Below are 16,331 nucleotides of genomic sequence, written 5' to 3' on the forward strand. Positions count from 1 at the left end.
GTTAATTATTATTGTTAAAGAACTAATGATGTATGTCAAGAATGTATGTAAATTCAAAAAAAATGCTTTTTTATTTATATTTTATAAGAATATTTATGTATTATGATCTTATTATTATTAAACGTTTATTATATTATTAGAATATATACATGATGGAGATATAACTATATTTAAATATTTTTTTATGGGTTAATAGCATTTCACCACCTAGACTTTGCCCGTTTTTGCACTTTACCACCTTAACTAAAAAAAGTTGCAAGGGCACACCCAAACTCACTTTTTTACGCACATAACCACCTACGTGGAACATTCCGGCGTATCTTCTCATTTTCCGGCGCACGCGCGATGCACATGCGTAATGGAAGGGTTTTTTGGTCATTTCACCTCAAAATTTTTGTGGGGCCTGTTTTCTCTCTCTCTCCCTTTCTCTCTCTCTTTCTTTCTCGGACACCCACACATATACAGACATCCTCATCATGAGCTCTCAGCGCCGCCGTCCAATAAACACACACACACACACACAATCAAACACAGATTGAAGAATCAATCTGCATCTCTCTATGAATTCCTTCTCTACTCAATTAATTTTGAGTTTTTTTTTAAATAAAAAAACCCTAGCTTCTTCCTCAGCGCCTCTCTATCCCCACAGCTCAGATCTCTACTCATCTCGCCTTCTTCAAACATCACACACAAACACGCACCCCAGCGTGAAGAGTTTGCTTCTACAGAAATCCATTCCTTTGATTTAATTTTGATTCTTTTGATTTCGATTCAGATTTTCTGTGTGTATATATATGTGTAAGTATATATGAGCAATGAAGACTACTTGTAATTGGTCTCGTTCGTCGTAACGGCATTCCAATGCCTTGCCGACTATCCTGTTATATCACCACCCATAAACTGAGCTCATAGGTAATTCACTTCAATTTTTTTGTATGTATATATATGTATATATTTATATTTTATATAATTTTTTTTTGGATTTTTTCGTTGGCCAATGATTTTAAAAAAATTAGACAAGCATATGTCTGAATTACCACATGTGGATCAACCACATGATTTTATACTTTCACAGTTCCCATCACAGCATTGCTCGCGGAGTTTCTTTTGGGAAAAAAATGATTCTTGACAAAAGCACAAAGAAAGAAGAGAAGCAGAAGATGATGATGGGGCATGTTTGTATGTGTGTGGGTGTGCGTGAAAGAGAGAGAGAGAATAAGAGAGAGAAGGAGAAGAAAGAGCAAAAAGAGGGCCCACAAATTTTTTAAGGTGAAATAACAAAAAAACCCCTCCATTAAGCATGTGTATCGCACGTGCATTGGAAAATCAGAAGATTCACCGGAATATTCCTCCTAGGTGGTTATGTGTGTCAAAAAAGTGAGTTTGGGTGTGCCCGTGCAACTTTTTTTAGTTAAGGTGGTAAAGTGCGAAAACGGGCAAAGTTCAGGTGGCGAAATGCTATTAACCCTTTTTTTATCTATGTTTTGAGTATTTATAAATAATATCTACAAATATATTATATTAAATTTTAAAAACCGACTTATTTTCGATTTATGACCGATTAATCACCGCCGCACCGATTAATCGTGAGTCGGTCCCTGACCGCCTCCGACCCGATTACCGTTTTTTACAACCTTGCTCATAGGTACGCCCCTATTTTGCTCCATAATTACCAAAAGAAAAGAAACTATAAAAGCTGTTATTACAATTTACAAGTACTAAATTTTATTTATTTTATAATTCATGCGTAAAATAATAATTTTTACAATAAAAGTAAAATTATTACATTAAATATGTTTATATGATATATACACTATATAAAAGTACCAAATGCAAATAACTCCCTCCGAGACCAATTCAATTTCTAACGTCCATGAAAACAAACCGAATTTCCCACCTTTTATCTCTCTCCCCCAAATTTCTCCTCTCCATTCATCTTCTCCGCCTCCATTCTCTCTGCCATCAACACGAACCCTATTCTCCCTTTTCTCCATTTTCCAACCAATTTCTCGTTTTTTCTCTTTCTCTAATCCATTTTTGCATTTCTTTTTGGCTAATGGATTATTCTTTTCAATAAACAAAAAATAAAATAAAATAAATACTTAATTAGAAACAAAAATTCTGCGTAATCATGGGGCAGCAGACGCTGATCTACAGTTTCGTAGCGAGGGGGACGATGATTTTGGCGGAGTACACTGAATTCAAGGGGAATTTCACCACCATTGCGTCGCAGTGTCTGGCGAAGCTTCCCGCTTCTAGTAACAAATTCACCTACAATTGCGACGGCCACACTTTCAATTATCTCGTCGAAAATGGATTCAGTATGTACCCTTTCATCTTTTTTTTTTAGTAATTGGTTTTGATCTTCCAATTGTGGTTTGATCTGTTTTATTTGGTTATGGTTTGGAAAATTTGCAGTTTCGACCCCTCAAGTTTGCAACGATTTTACATGTGGTTCCCCATGTTCATAAATAACACATTTGGTCCCTCATGTTTCAATAATTTGACATTTTGGTCATTTTTGTCAATTTGTAGTGATGGGATCGGAACACGTTCAATTCCGTTAGTTTCAACTGAAAATTGATGGAAATGACTGATAGTGTTGATTTTTTAAAAATGAGGGACCAAATGTATTTTTTGTGAACATGGGACCAAATTTGGAATTGGAGCAAACTTGAAGGATGAAAACTTTATTTTTCCCGTTATCGTTTTGTTCGATTGTGGGACTGGGCTCTCGTTTAACTATATGAAATCGTAATGTGTTCTGATAAATTTGTGTATATTATTATGAAATGTAATTTTTAGGGATTCCTGCATGTGAGATCGTTAATATTTGGATAAATTACGAACACCCCTGAAGTAAGTTCAAATTACGAAAATAGCCCTCATGTTTGGGTAATTATAACCACCCTCAACTATGAATTTTCTTACGCGTCTACCTTTATGGTGTCAAATTCAACGTAATCTTGTAGATTTCGTGGAATGTTCTCTAGTTCGTACTCATTATGTGCAAAAATGCAGTTTTTGATGCTTTACAATCTCATATTTACAAGCCAAAGCACACATCTTATGATCATCTAATTTCAAAGTGTGGAGCATGAATGTGGTAAAACGGGTACAAACTGGAGCCATATATAATCTAGAAGATTTAGTTGAGGGAGTGGATGTAATTACCAAAATGAGGGATTTTTTTTCGTAATTTGACTTTAGCTCAAGTGGATGGCCGTAATTTACCCTTAATACTTAATTGTCCTAGGATTTTGAAATATTAATTTTTAGTCCAGTTATGAAGATCTCTTTTGAGAAAATGTGCCTATACAAGAACTGATATTTTTTATGCTAGCGAAGATTTTGGATTGTCGAAATGTAAGGTCTAAGCATAATTTCAATACTACAATCCGAACGAACGTGGGTTTTGGATTAGGGGAACATGTTCTTATACTTGGTTATGGACAACATGCATGAGAAGCAGGTCGAATATTGTGCGGTCAATGGAAATATATATTTATTTAGCGACAAAATTTTATTTGAAAGAGCTATAGACGAATGACGAAATTATTTAGTAGCTTAACGTTACGATTTAGAGTGCATGCATAACGTGTTCAATTGAATACTTAAAAAGGGTGAAATTGCGTAAGATCCACATTATTTAAACGTGTTATCGTCCAGGATCTCTTCTTAGCTGGGTATTAGCTATTTAGCTATTCTACATTATTATTTATTTGGAAGAAATGTATACTAGTGTGAATACAATTATGAAGAATCTTTTCTTAATGATATTACGTCGGAATTTATACATTGATTTCGAATGTTTTCTGGCATAACCGTTCGTTTATTTTTTCTAGACCATTCTTCACTCATCTACTTTACTCTGCATTTTGTAGCCTATTGCGTTGTTGCAGTTGAATCAGCTGGCAGGCAAATCCCGATTGCGTTTCTGGAACGTGTTAAGGAGGATTTCAACAAGAGATACGGAGGAGGCAAAGCTGGAACTGCAGGCCCGAATGGTCTCAAAAAGGAATTCGGGCAAGTCTTGTTTTCCCTTTTTTTGATTATTTAAGTGGTGTTTGCCAAAACTTATAGAAATAGATTATGAGCTTTTTTTCTTTCACATAATCTGTTTTTAGGTGTTTGCGAAAACTACTTTTGCTTTTGCTTCTCTTAAAATAAGCAGCTTTAAGCTATAATTTCCTAAGCACACATGACCCTGTTTTTTCTATTTAAGTTACTTTTCTAGTAAATATACAAACACCACAAACTCTTAGAAATAAACGCGCTTGTAACTCCCAACGTTTAAGGTGGTGTTTGCTTTTTCTATTTAAGTTAATTTTTTAGTAAATTTGCAAACACCCTCAACTTTTAGAAATAAGCTCTTAAAATCAACTTAACTCACATCCCGTAATTATGCTTTTAAATAAGTTTTTGCAAACACCACCTTAATACTTTATTTTATTATTTTTATGCGCATTGCCAAACCATTTCTATGATAATTTTCAGCCCCAAACTAAAAGACCAAATGCAGTACTGTGTCGATCATCCCGAAGAAATTAGCAAAATCGCTAAGGTGAAAGCTCAGGTTACTGAAGTAAAAGGTGTGATGATGGAAAACATTGAAAAGGTACAAATTGTCTCTCATTGAACTAAATGCTTTATTTAGTCCACGCACGGAAAGCTTTGAATCGGCAATGTTCGGTTCCCTTTCTCTTTCCGTTTTATTTTTTGTTCTTTCCCCAAAATGATTTCGTGTTTGTTAGGCTTTAAAAAACATATCCTCAAAACAATTTTGAAAGTTTATTTTTCCTTCAAACATGATATGAGTGCTACAACAGTAAAAAATGTCTGATTCTTTTTCTAAAATACCCTTTTTCCTAGACACCTTTAAACATGATCTGCTAAAGTGTATTCAGTCTTGTCTCAAAATATAAATAAACATTACTTTTGTTCTAAAATTCTTCCCTCAATACATATTTCACCAAAATAAAATGAAAATAACTCCCAAAACGACTCCAAACATTGCTGATCTCTAGTTGTGTTTACTCAGTCTTTTTTGTTCATCAGGTTCTTGACAGAGGAGAGAAAATTGAACTGCTTGTTGACAAAACCGAGAATCTCCGATCGCAGGTTAGTCTGATATCGATGAATTAGCCAATGCTTGAACATTGTTGATCATAACTGTTTAAATCGTCATAAAAACTTTCTTACATTAGCTATCAGAAATGTTCATCTAAATTCAACATTTTTCCACGAACATGAATTTGTAATAACTTGATATTGTCTTACCCTTTGAATTAGACAATTGGAGAAATGTTAACTAGTTATTTTTCTCAAATTTGGAATCCAAGCCTTAGAATGTACCAATTTGAATCTTCAACCTCTTATTGTGTACTGAATATGACCTTCCGATAGAACTCATTTGTCAGACCTTCTTCAACTAGTTTTTGGCTTTTGGACTTCATTTTATAAATTTTTGGAGTTTTTAACAAAATGATCATAATTAGCAGTGGCGGAGCCAACATAGGGCATGAGGGGGCCATGGCCCCCCACCTGTTCTCGAATTCCTATTTTTTTATGTAAGGATCTAAAAAAAATCGTGTATAATTAGCATTATCGCCTCGCTCTGTCGCTCATAAAAGTTTAAATGCATTCGGCGCCTGCATACTTAAAATCCTGGCTCCGTTAGTGACTAGTAGATCAAAGTTCTGAAGATGGCATTACTTCAAAAGAAAAATAAATTGCATGCTTTTCATAATGCATAATTATTTGGACAAAAGATTAACATATAAAAAAAAGATTAACGTATAAAGGTTTATCGTTTTGGAATCTCAGGCACAGGATTTCAGAACACAAGGTACGAAGATGAAGCGAAAAATGTGGGTTCAGAACATGAAAATTAAGCTGGCTGTGTTTGGTATTTTCGTAGCTTTGGGACTCGTCGTCTTTTTGTCTATCTGTCATGGCTTCAAGTGTTGATTATATATTCCACAAAACCTGTTTTTTTTTCCTTCTGTTTTCTTTGGTTTTTTTTTTTTTTTGAGTTGTTGCCTTCGCTGTTTTAAAGTTACCTTTTTCTCGAGTTAGACAAAATCGAAGAAAAAAGCGTTTATTTTTTCAAGTTTATGTGCAACTTGAATACAAAATACCTGATGTATAGATGATATATAAGTTTTAGCAATAGATAACTTTTTGGAATGCTATTTGTTTACATGCACTTTTGATTTACTTTTGCGCTGTTTTTACTTCCGTTTCATATCACTTTCTGTCGTTCTGGCATCTGCGTCTCTAGTAAAAAGGGGTCGCTAGGGAATTTCTGGTTAGGGGTGTAATGGAATGGAATCGAGCCGTATGTGTAGTTGTTTGTTCCAATGCTTCATTGGTTTTAAAACATAAAGCAACGCCGATATTTACCTTGATTACAGTGGGGGGGCCAGGATTTTATGTCCGCGAGGTCAAATATGTACTAGAAGTTGTATAGGGTGGCCAGTAATCACTAGTAGAAAAATGTTTTTTTACTACGGTAAAAAACCGTAACAAAAGGTACATTTTACTACGGGACAATCTTGGAGTCGTAGTAAATGCTTTACCGTAGCAAAAAAGTATTTGCTACAGACATTTACCGTACCAAAGTTTTTGTCACACCCGTATATGCTACGGGTCAAATTCGTAGCAAAAATATTTTTATTACTAATTTGGTACCTTTTGCTACGATTAATGGTTGTAGTAAAAAAATAGTTTTTCTACCGGTGAATGCTACCATACACGAAAAACAATAAATCATTATATAAAATAATAAGAATATGAGAAACGTCGGGGGGCCATGGCCCCCCTTGGCCCTATGCTGGCTCCGCCACATTGAAGATATATATTTAAAGAGTGAGAGAATAGAGCGAGAGAAGAGGAGAGGTAGCGAAAGAAGAAGACGACGCGTATTTGAAGACTCCTCGATTCTAAAAGCTTAAATGAGGTAATACATTATGCTTATTGATTTATCTCAAATGTAAAGTATGGGCGGGAAGTGCAATGTTTTCAGACTATGTTGCTATCTGAAAACAGAACTATAGGTAATAATAATTGGATGTATTACACAAAAATCAAGTGGTCATTCGTCGTATTGAAGAAAATATGGGACCAAAGTACAATTAATTAAAGTATTCAACTTGATCATGGTTCATGAATCAACAGTTACGAGTTTCGACATCAGTTTACAAATCATGGTTTCGTCTAAAATAATCAACATTTAATCGATCTTGTACTGACCAAACTTCTAACTCGTTCAATTAATCAGTCCATTTACGCTTCGGGTTCAAGTTCGAGCATACGCCCGTACCCTTAGTCAGGTGTAACTGCAACCATTAATCACCAGTGAAATAAATAGAAAAGCATCAAACTATTGCAAAAATCCAACCTAATTCGGAATTGAACTATGGTGGTGTTTGCAAACGCTTAATTCAAAGCAAAAGTTATGCATTGTGAGTTAAGTTGATTTTTAGTGCTTATTTCTAAAAGTTGGAAGTGCTTGCAAATTTATTGGAATATCAACTTAAACAGAAAAAGTAGGGTCATGAGTGGTTAACAAATTATAGCTTAAAGTTACTTATTTTAAGAGAAACAAAAACAAAAGTTCATTTCGGAAATTTCAAAATAGACTATGAGCAAAAAAAACTCATAATCTATTTGTAAAAGCTTTTGCAAATACCACCTATATCAACCTTGTACTCTGCTTTGAGCTTGCTAATCTATAGTTTCATAAAATGCTACACTTGGTGAAATAGACCGGACATTTATTTCACACATTTAATCTACACACAATCATACACATATAAATGTGAATACGACTCAAACGTTAATCTCGATAAACCGGTTCGATGCATCGCCTTTCTTAAAGGGGCGTGCTACATTGTGTTTTAGTAGAACTTTATTACTTATTCAACATTATAAGTAGGTCTGTAATCGTTTGTGTTGAATTTAAATGCCTATCAAAGTCCACTCGTCTGTTGAGACAGACTACGTGTTACGACATTAGGTGTGGTAACGGAATTCTTGTGTTGTCACAGTAACTAACCTACTAAAAGCAGAATAAAGAACACAAGAATTTAATGTGATTCGGATACAAATGTACCCTACATCCACGAGGACTTGCAAAACTAGTTCAGATTTAAGTGTACATTAATAGGACTTAATAAAACACTAAAGACTCCCTTTTTATGTGATACGCCGTTCTTGCACACGACTCGAACTTGTTGATAATCAAAGCAATTCCTCCTCCGCACTCCAATATTGAACTCCCTTCAAACGGCGGATCGACCTCTCCCGAGATCTTTTAAGCACTTCTCCCGAAACGCCGATCGTCTTTATGGCCTGGTAGAAGAAACCTGTCATGTTGCCACACCTGATGTGCCGACGGGGCTGCAGCACGGGCTGCACCCTTCAAAGCCTTTATGCTGGGATTTTGCTTATTAAACCTCCATATGACTCATATGAGGTTGAGGGCCTTATATAGGCACGAAATCACCACCCTAAACCTAACTTGGGCCCTAAGAAAACGATTTAACTAGGTAAAAGAATCCTAGTCGATTTCTACTTCTATTCTAGATAAGTACAAAATATACCTAACTAGAATATAATACATAGAAATAAATCTAAGTCCTAATAAAAATATTACAAGAATAGGACTCTAATTAATTTTAAAATAAACATGAAAAATAAATCTTTGCCAATTTTTAATTTCCACGTATGGCGGATTTCTTCAATCTTGACAAACAGAAATCTGGTGCCAACAGTTTGAATTTGATAGCTATCGAATTTATTACAACTTTTAGAAAATTTTCCCTTATTTCTAATATATTTTGGATGTTTCTGTTTTATGTGATTAATTCGTATAAATTTAGGGCAAATTACGGTCACCTCCTGAGTTAAGATCAAATTACGAAAAAAATTTGTTTGGGTAATTGTTGAGCGTATATTTTACACTCAATGTGTACTTTCTTACGAGGATTTTTGTATACTTTTATTGATTTATGATGCTAAATGAGTGGTTTATTGTATTTTAGGTACAACTTGACGATTTGGGAGTTCCAGGGGGCGAAACGAGCCAAAAAAGGTCAAAAACGGGCAAAAACGGAAGAAAACAAAAAATGCTGAAAATTGGCTGAAAAGTGTCCGCGCGGCCGTGCCAAATTTAACCTATTTTTGGCACGGCCGTGCCAACTGCAGAAATTGGGCAGAAGGTTTCGGCGATTCTCACGCGGCCGTGTGAGAATTGCACTGATTTTCGCGCGGCCGCGCCAACACACGCTGGAGACAATTTTGGACTTTTAATCACACAAGGAAACCTAAAATCATCTACCAAGTTGGGACATCTATTTAAACTCAAACCAAGCACGAATTAGAGGACTTTTGACACTACCTTGGAGCGAGAGAACGAAGAATCGAAGACGGAGAATTGACAAATCTTCATCACAATTCTTCCTTTATCTATCTTTTCTTAATCTATTTCTTTTTATGCTCTTATGATGTTTTTCGTAGAGAACATGAGTAGCTAAGTTTTTAATCTAGGATTTTGTTGGAACCCTATGTGGGGATGGTGAACCCGTTTTCTTGAGATTATGCAATTATGATTTTATGATTATTTCTTCTATTTGTTATGATTGTTAGTGCATGAACTTGATCAATTTATGTGCTTTATCTGTGATTATTGGGAATGACTCGACAGAGCTATTTTGATAATTAGACGGTAGGCAGGGCCGGTCCGGCGTATTCGGGGGCCCGGGGCGAGAATATAATTGTTCGGTAGTTCAGGAGCAACGTCAGACTTTTTTGTCCCCATCTTAAGTTTAATGAAATAATATAAATAAATTATTTATATAGAAACCTCATAAATAGAAGTCCGAAAGTATTCATGTCTAGATAAAAATCTTTTGAGTAAAGCAAATGTTAGAATAGAAAAAAAATATTAAATTTCAAATTTATTTTAAAAATAAATTTATAAAAACGAATAAAAGAATAATTTTTTTTTTTTGAAAAAATTAAAATAATATTTTCTTTTAAAACATTAAAACAATTTTTACACATAAAAATATATAATATATATTACAAAATTAAAAATTTGGGGCCCCCTATGACATTGGGCCCTGGGCGTGGGCCCTGCTCGCCCCACCCAGGGCCGGCCTTGACGGTAGGTAGAAGAGCCTTCGAGTAGTTTTCACCGGATGAGTGTGTCAATTGCATGTGGTGTCGTAGACATACAGATATCACCTTAGGTAGCCATTTTACGAGACTTGTTAGTTAATGCTTTATTCATAATTTGTTTGCATAGACATATAGTGAACCGTTTATGAATAATAGACTCATAATACACGCGACAGCGGGTTATGAGTAAATTAGTGTCTCGGGTTAATAATCATGAATCATATATTTCATAATTGAGGGGTTTTGGGTGAGCAATTCTTGCATAGGGGAGAAGATAAAATCCTAGGTCCGTTTTTATTGATACTTACTCGTGTTTATTTGCTTTCATAATTACTTTTATTAATTAGTTGATTATATTTGACATCCTTGCGTAGGCTGGATAAAAATCATAGTTGTTAGAATTTGGTACTTAGGATTAGATAATTTGAGTATTCCCTGTGGGATCGACATCCGACTCTCACGAGTCCACTTTTACTACTTGTTTGCGATACGTGCACTTGCGTGTTAGGTATTTAGCACCCAACAAGTTTTTGGCGCCGTTGCCGGGGAATACGGCTAAATTATCTATTTATCCTAATATTAAATTTGAGCAATTTTTCTTACTTCAGCCGTTTTATTTATTTAATTTTATTATTTTCTTTGCTTATTTTATTTTTATTATTTTTGTTTAGGTACTTTTTATGCGAATGGAAGAAGAGAATAATCGTAGGGGAGATGACCAAGGGCGCTTACCGAATGCGGCGAGAGAAATCGTCAATGAGCAAGGGCAACGCCAGCTAATTAATCCACCACCTCGTCAACGAGCATTACATGAGTACACCGTTCCAACACTCAATGGGTTTCAATCAAGCATCCAGCAGACCCCCATTGAAGCCAACAATTTCGAAATTCGAGCGGGACTCCTTACTATGCTCCAAAACAATGGGTTGTTCAGCGGATTAGCTCATGAAGATCCGCATCTCCACTTGGTCAATTTTCTCGAAACGTGTGATTCGCATAAGATGAACGGCGTATCTCCTGAAGCACTGCAACTCCGCTTGTTCAAGCACTCTCTCCAAGGAGCCGCAAGAGAATGGCTACAAACTCGTGCACCACACTCCATATCTTCTTGGTCCCAGCTAGCACAGCTCTTCATGAATACGTACAACTCCCCGACAAAAACTGAGAGAATCCGGAGAGAAATACAAAATTTCATGCAAGAAGCCGGTGAAGCGCTATTCGAGACATGGGAGCGGTTCAAACAATTAATTCGGAGATGCCCGAATCATGGACTTCAAGAGTGGCGGCAACTTCAAATATTTTATGATGGATTGCAAGATAATTCGAGAACGGTGCTCGATTCAGCAGCTGGAGGTATGTTCATGAGCTTGACCTATGACGAAACGTACGAACTTTTGGAGCGAATCGCAAGGAACAAATACATGCGGGCATCGGACCGGTCAAATAGCGGAACTGTCAAGACGGGAGAAATTTTGGAGTTAGACGGGGTCACCGCAATCACCGCCCAGTTAGAAAAGCTATCAAAGCAAGTAGCAGCTTTGCAAACTCAGCAAGTCCATGCAATCAACGGTCCCAACTAGTGCTTAGAAGAAACGGAGTCTCTAAATTACGTGAATGACACCAACCGACAACAGAGGAACCCGTACTCCAACACCTATAATCCGGGATGGAAAGATCACCCCAATTTTGGATGGGGAGGAAATCAGCAAGGACAAAGGCAAGCACCACCTCAAGCTCATCCTCAAGGTGGAGATCTCGCAAATATCTTGGCGCAATTTATGACAAGCACCCAAGCCTCCATCCGAAATTTGGAAACACAGATGGGTCAACTTGCAACCCAGCTAACCGCGAGGCCATCGGGAGCACTGCCGTCGAATACGGAAGATCCTCGAAAGAGCAACATCGAGCAGTGCAATGCTGTAAGTTTAAGGAATGGGAGACAATTGGAGGAAGCCCCACGAAAAGAGAAGAGAAGTACGGTAATCGAGAAAACGAGTGTGATTAGGGAAAAAGAAGCAACTCACGAAGAATCACTATCATCAACAGTGAAATCACGAGCCCCTCCAATTCCATATCCTCACACGTTTCTCAAGAAGAAGCTCGATGCCGAATACCAAGGGTTTTTGGACAAGTTGAAGGAGATTCACATAAACATCCCTTTTATCGAAGCCCTTCAAAAGATGCCAAAGTGGGTGAAATTCCTCAAGGATCTCGTGACAAAGAGGAAGAAATTGCAAGGGAACGAGATGATCCAACTCACGGAACAATGCAGTGCAATTCTTACACGGCCCCTTCCACAAAAACTCGGCGATCCAGGTAAGTTCACTATTCCTTGTACTATAGGAGGTAAAAATTTTAGATCGCTCATTGATTTAGGAGCTAGCATTAATCTTATGCCTTATTCGACTTCTAAAAATCTTGGGTTAAGTGAGATTGAACCGACGGCTATAACTCTTCAATTAGCCGATAGGTCTTTAGTTTACCCAAAAGGTATTTTAGAGAATGTGCTAGTAAAAGTGAACAAATTTATCTTCCCTGTTGATTTCGTTATACTTGATATAGATGCAGATAGGGAGATACCTCTTATTTTAGGGAGACCGTTTTTAGCCACGTCGAAAACTCTAATTGATTGTGCTAGTGGTGATCTTACAATGACGGTGCATGATCAAACGATCAAATTTAATGTTTTTAGTGCTAATAAAAATCCATGTGATAATAATGATTGTTTTGCTATTGATCTTATGGATTTTACAAATCATGAAAAATTTGACGTTTCGATCTTGGACCATGGGAAAGCATCTTTGAGTGCAGGAGATGATGGCGGAAAAGGGAGTCGGAAGGAGCAAGTTTATTTTATGAACTCAATTCCAACTCTTCCGGGAGATAGTCAAAAGAGTTGGGGTTTTAAAGACGATGTTGGCAAGCCTCATGACATCAAGAAGAATAAGCGAACCAGTCGAAAGAAGAATCGGATCAACCCATTTATTCAAGACTACCTCCAAAAGGAAGTACGAAGATGGGTTCAAAAGCTAAGGAATTGAAGAGCAAGAACAAAGTCTGGCTGAAGACTATAAACTAAGCGCTTCTCGGGAGGCAACCCGAGATTTTCGTTTTTTATTTTATTTTATTTATTTTTCTTGTTTTATTTTGTTTATTTATTTTATAAGAATGCAAGCTAATAAATTAAACATGTTTTTAATTTTTAGGACCAAAAATCGCAATTTTGCAGCTCATACGGCCGTCCCAAAACAAGGCTTAATTTCACACGGCTGTGTGAAAAATCTGGAAGCTACTGCCCAATTTTGGCAAATCGCACGGCCGTGCGGAAAATAGTTCAAAATCTCATCCGGCCGTGCGAAACTCAACAGAAGCGTAATAAAGGCGAGGGTGGAGAGAAAACCGGAGACGGCCAAGACGACTTATTCAGGTGTATTCTATCCTTAAACTTCGTGTTAATTACATTGAGGGCAATGTAAATTTTAAGTTTGGGGGTGGAAAATTACTTGTTTTTATGTGCTTTAATTTTTTAGTTTGCATGCCTTAAGTTTTTTTTATTTGAGTTATTTTATTTTTGTTATTTCTTTCGAAAAAAAAAAAATTGCTTGAGATAAATGCTTTGATGAATCATGATGATGAAAGATGGTCGATGTTTAATGATGAAATTGCTTGTTTTATCTTGATTTTGATCGAATTTTGGTGAGCTTTTGATTCAAAGTGTCGTAAGAAGGAGTCATTGTTAGGAATCTCGAATTATGCGTTGCTTTGGTTGAAAGTTTTGTGTTTTAAAATTTGAGTTAATTTATGTTATATCATATGCTATTCGATTTTAGAACTTGTCTTATGAATTTACAAAGTGAAATATTAAATTTTTGAGCAATTTGGAAAGTGATTTGGGCCATCTTTGAACCGTTTGAGCCTTTCAAGCCTACCTTTAAATTTTTGTCATTCGAACCTTGATTGAGCCTTGGAGAAACGGTGTTCTTTCTTTTAGCCAATGTGTATAAGGTAGAATAAGTGGAGATTTGTGAAAAATTAACCCTTGGAGTTCGGTCGAAATTTTTTTTATAAAGTCCTTTTTCTTCTTCGAAAAAAAAAATATAAAAAAATAATAATAAAAAAAGAGAAAGAAAAAGAAGAAGAAGAGACTAGAAGGGGAAGTAAGGACTAGTTGTTGAATTGTTTTGAAAGCTCGATCCATTGTCTTAAGAGCAAAAGTGGAGACTTTTGAACTCTTAAGAATCGAGTTTATTAAAGTCCTTAGAGGTGAATTCATTGTTTCAAACGCCTATCTATCAAAATTTGGCGTAATCATCTCAATTCAAGAAGCATAGCCACCTATACCCATATCTCCTACCTCGAACCAAAAAGCCCAACATTTGAAAGCCAAAAAGTCCCAATGATCCCAATAGCTCAATTGTTTGATACTAGCCGAGTAAAGAAATTTGGTGAGTATTTGGAGTTGAATATTAATATGTAAGTATAAATTTTCTAAATTTTTAATGTACAAATATGGGATACTTGAAGCGATAGCATGGTTTGTGGTTTTTAGCAATGGTGAGTGAATACGTATCTTTGAATTACGAGTTTGTAAATTTTTGAGAATTGTCATGATAATTGCAAGTTCTGAAAACATGAAATTGACCATTAATCTATGTGATGAGAGGCATTTGTTGAAAGTGTTGCTTTGAAGGTTGCTAGTTTTTGCTTGAGGACAAACAAAAGTTCAAGTTTGGGGGTGTGTTGAGCGTATATTTTACACTCAATGTATACTTTCTTACGAGGATTTTTGTATACTTTTATTGATTTTATGATGCTAAATGAGTGGTTTATTGTATTTTAGGTACAACTTGACAATTTGGGAGTTCTAGGGGCGAAACGAGCCAAAAAAGGTCAAAAACGGGCAAAAACGGAAGAAAACAAAAAATGCTGAAAATTGGCTGAAAAGTGCCCGCGCGGCCGTGCCAAATTTAGCCTATTTTTGGCACGGCCGTGCCAACTGCAGAAATTGGGCAGAAGGTTTCGGCGATTCTCGCGCGGCCGTGTGAGAATTGCACTGATTTTCGCGCGGCCGCGCCAACACACGCTGGAGACAATTTTGGACTTTTAATCACACAAGGAAACCTAAAATCATCTACCAAGTTGGGACATCTATTTAAAGTTTAAACCCAAACCAAGCACGAATTAGAGGACTTTTGACACTACCTTGGAGCGAGAGAACGAAGAATCGAAGACGGAGAATTGACAAATCTTCATCACAATTCTTCCTTTATCTATCTTTTCTTAATCTATTTCTTTTTATGTTCTTATTATGTTTTTCGTAGAGAACATGAGTAGCTAAGTTTTTAATCTAGGATTTTGTTGGAACCCTATGTGGAGATGGTGAACCCGTTTTCTTGAGATTATGCAATTATGATTTTATGATTATTTCTTCTATTTGTTATGATTGTTAGTGCATGAACTTGATCAATTTATGTGCTTTATCTGTGATTATTGGGATTGACTCGACATAGCTATTTTGATAATTAGACGGTAGGTAGAAGAGCCTTCGAGTAGTTTTCGCCGGATGAGTGTGTCAATTGCATGTGGTGTCGTAGACATACAGATATCACCTTAGGTAGCCATTTACGAGACTTTTTAGTTAATGCTTTATTCATAATTTGTTTGCATAGACATATAGTGAACCGTTTATGAATAATAGACTCATAATACACGGGACAGCGGGTTATGAGTAAATTAGTGTCTCGGGTTAATAATCATGAATCATATATTTCATAATTGAGGGGTTTTGGGTGAGCAATTCTTGCATAAGGGGAAGATAAAATCCTAGGTCCGTTTTTATTGATACTTACTCATGTTTATTTGCTTTCATAATTAGTTTCATTATTTAGTTGATTATATTTGACATCCTTGCGTAGGCTGGATAAAAATCATAGTTGTTAGAATTTGGTACTTAGGATTAGATAATTTGAGTATTCCCTGTGGGATCGACATCCGACTCTCACGAGTCCACTTTTACTACTTGTTTGCGATACGTGCACTTGCGTGTTAGGTATTTAGCACCCAACAGCAATACAACCACCTTTCAATTATGTACCGTCTTATGAAAAGCCTCCTCTTCGATAGGTAATTTTGACACCGTAAAAGTG

General features: G+C 36.2%; 1 protein-coding gene and 1 non-coding gene across 2 annotated transcripts; both read left to right on the forward strand.

Moving 5' to 3' along the window:
- Positions 1 to 810: 810 nt before the first annotated feature.
- On the forward strand, positions 811 to 908 carry LOC148769010 (small nucleolar RNA Z43). Its single transcript, XR_016032359.1, has one exon. It is a non-coding gene; the product is annotated as a small nucleolar RNA Z43 (small nucleolar RNA).
- Positions 909 to 1,722: 814 nt separating this feature from the next.
- LOC105964221 (putative vesicle-associated membrane protein 726) lies at positions 1,723 to 6,219 on the forward strand. The gene is made up of 5 exons (XM_088820779.1): positions 1,723 to 2,321; positions 3,885 to 4,026; positions 4,498 to 4,618; positions 5,059 to 5,121; positions 5,827 to 6,219. Exons 1-5 carry the CDS (start codon positions 2,132 to 2,134, stop codon positions 5,968 to 5,970), a joined length of 660 nt encoding a protein of 219 aa, XP_088676905.1. The 5' UTR covers positions 1,723 to 2,131; the 3' UTR covers positions 5,971 to 6,219.
- Positions 6,220 to 16,331: the final 10,112 nt, after the last annotated feature.

This window comes from Erythranthe guttata, chromosome 7 (genome assembly GCF_056151865.1).
Source record: "Erythranthe guttata isolate IM_541 chromosome 7, IM_541, whole genome shotgun sequence".
Classification (NCBI taxonomy): Eukaryota; Viridiplantae; Streptophyta; class Magnoliopsida; order Lamiales; family Phrymaceae; genus Erythranthe; species Erythranthe guttata.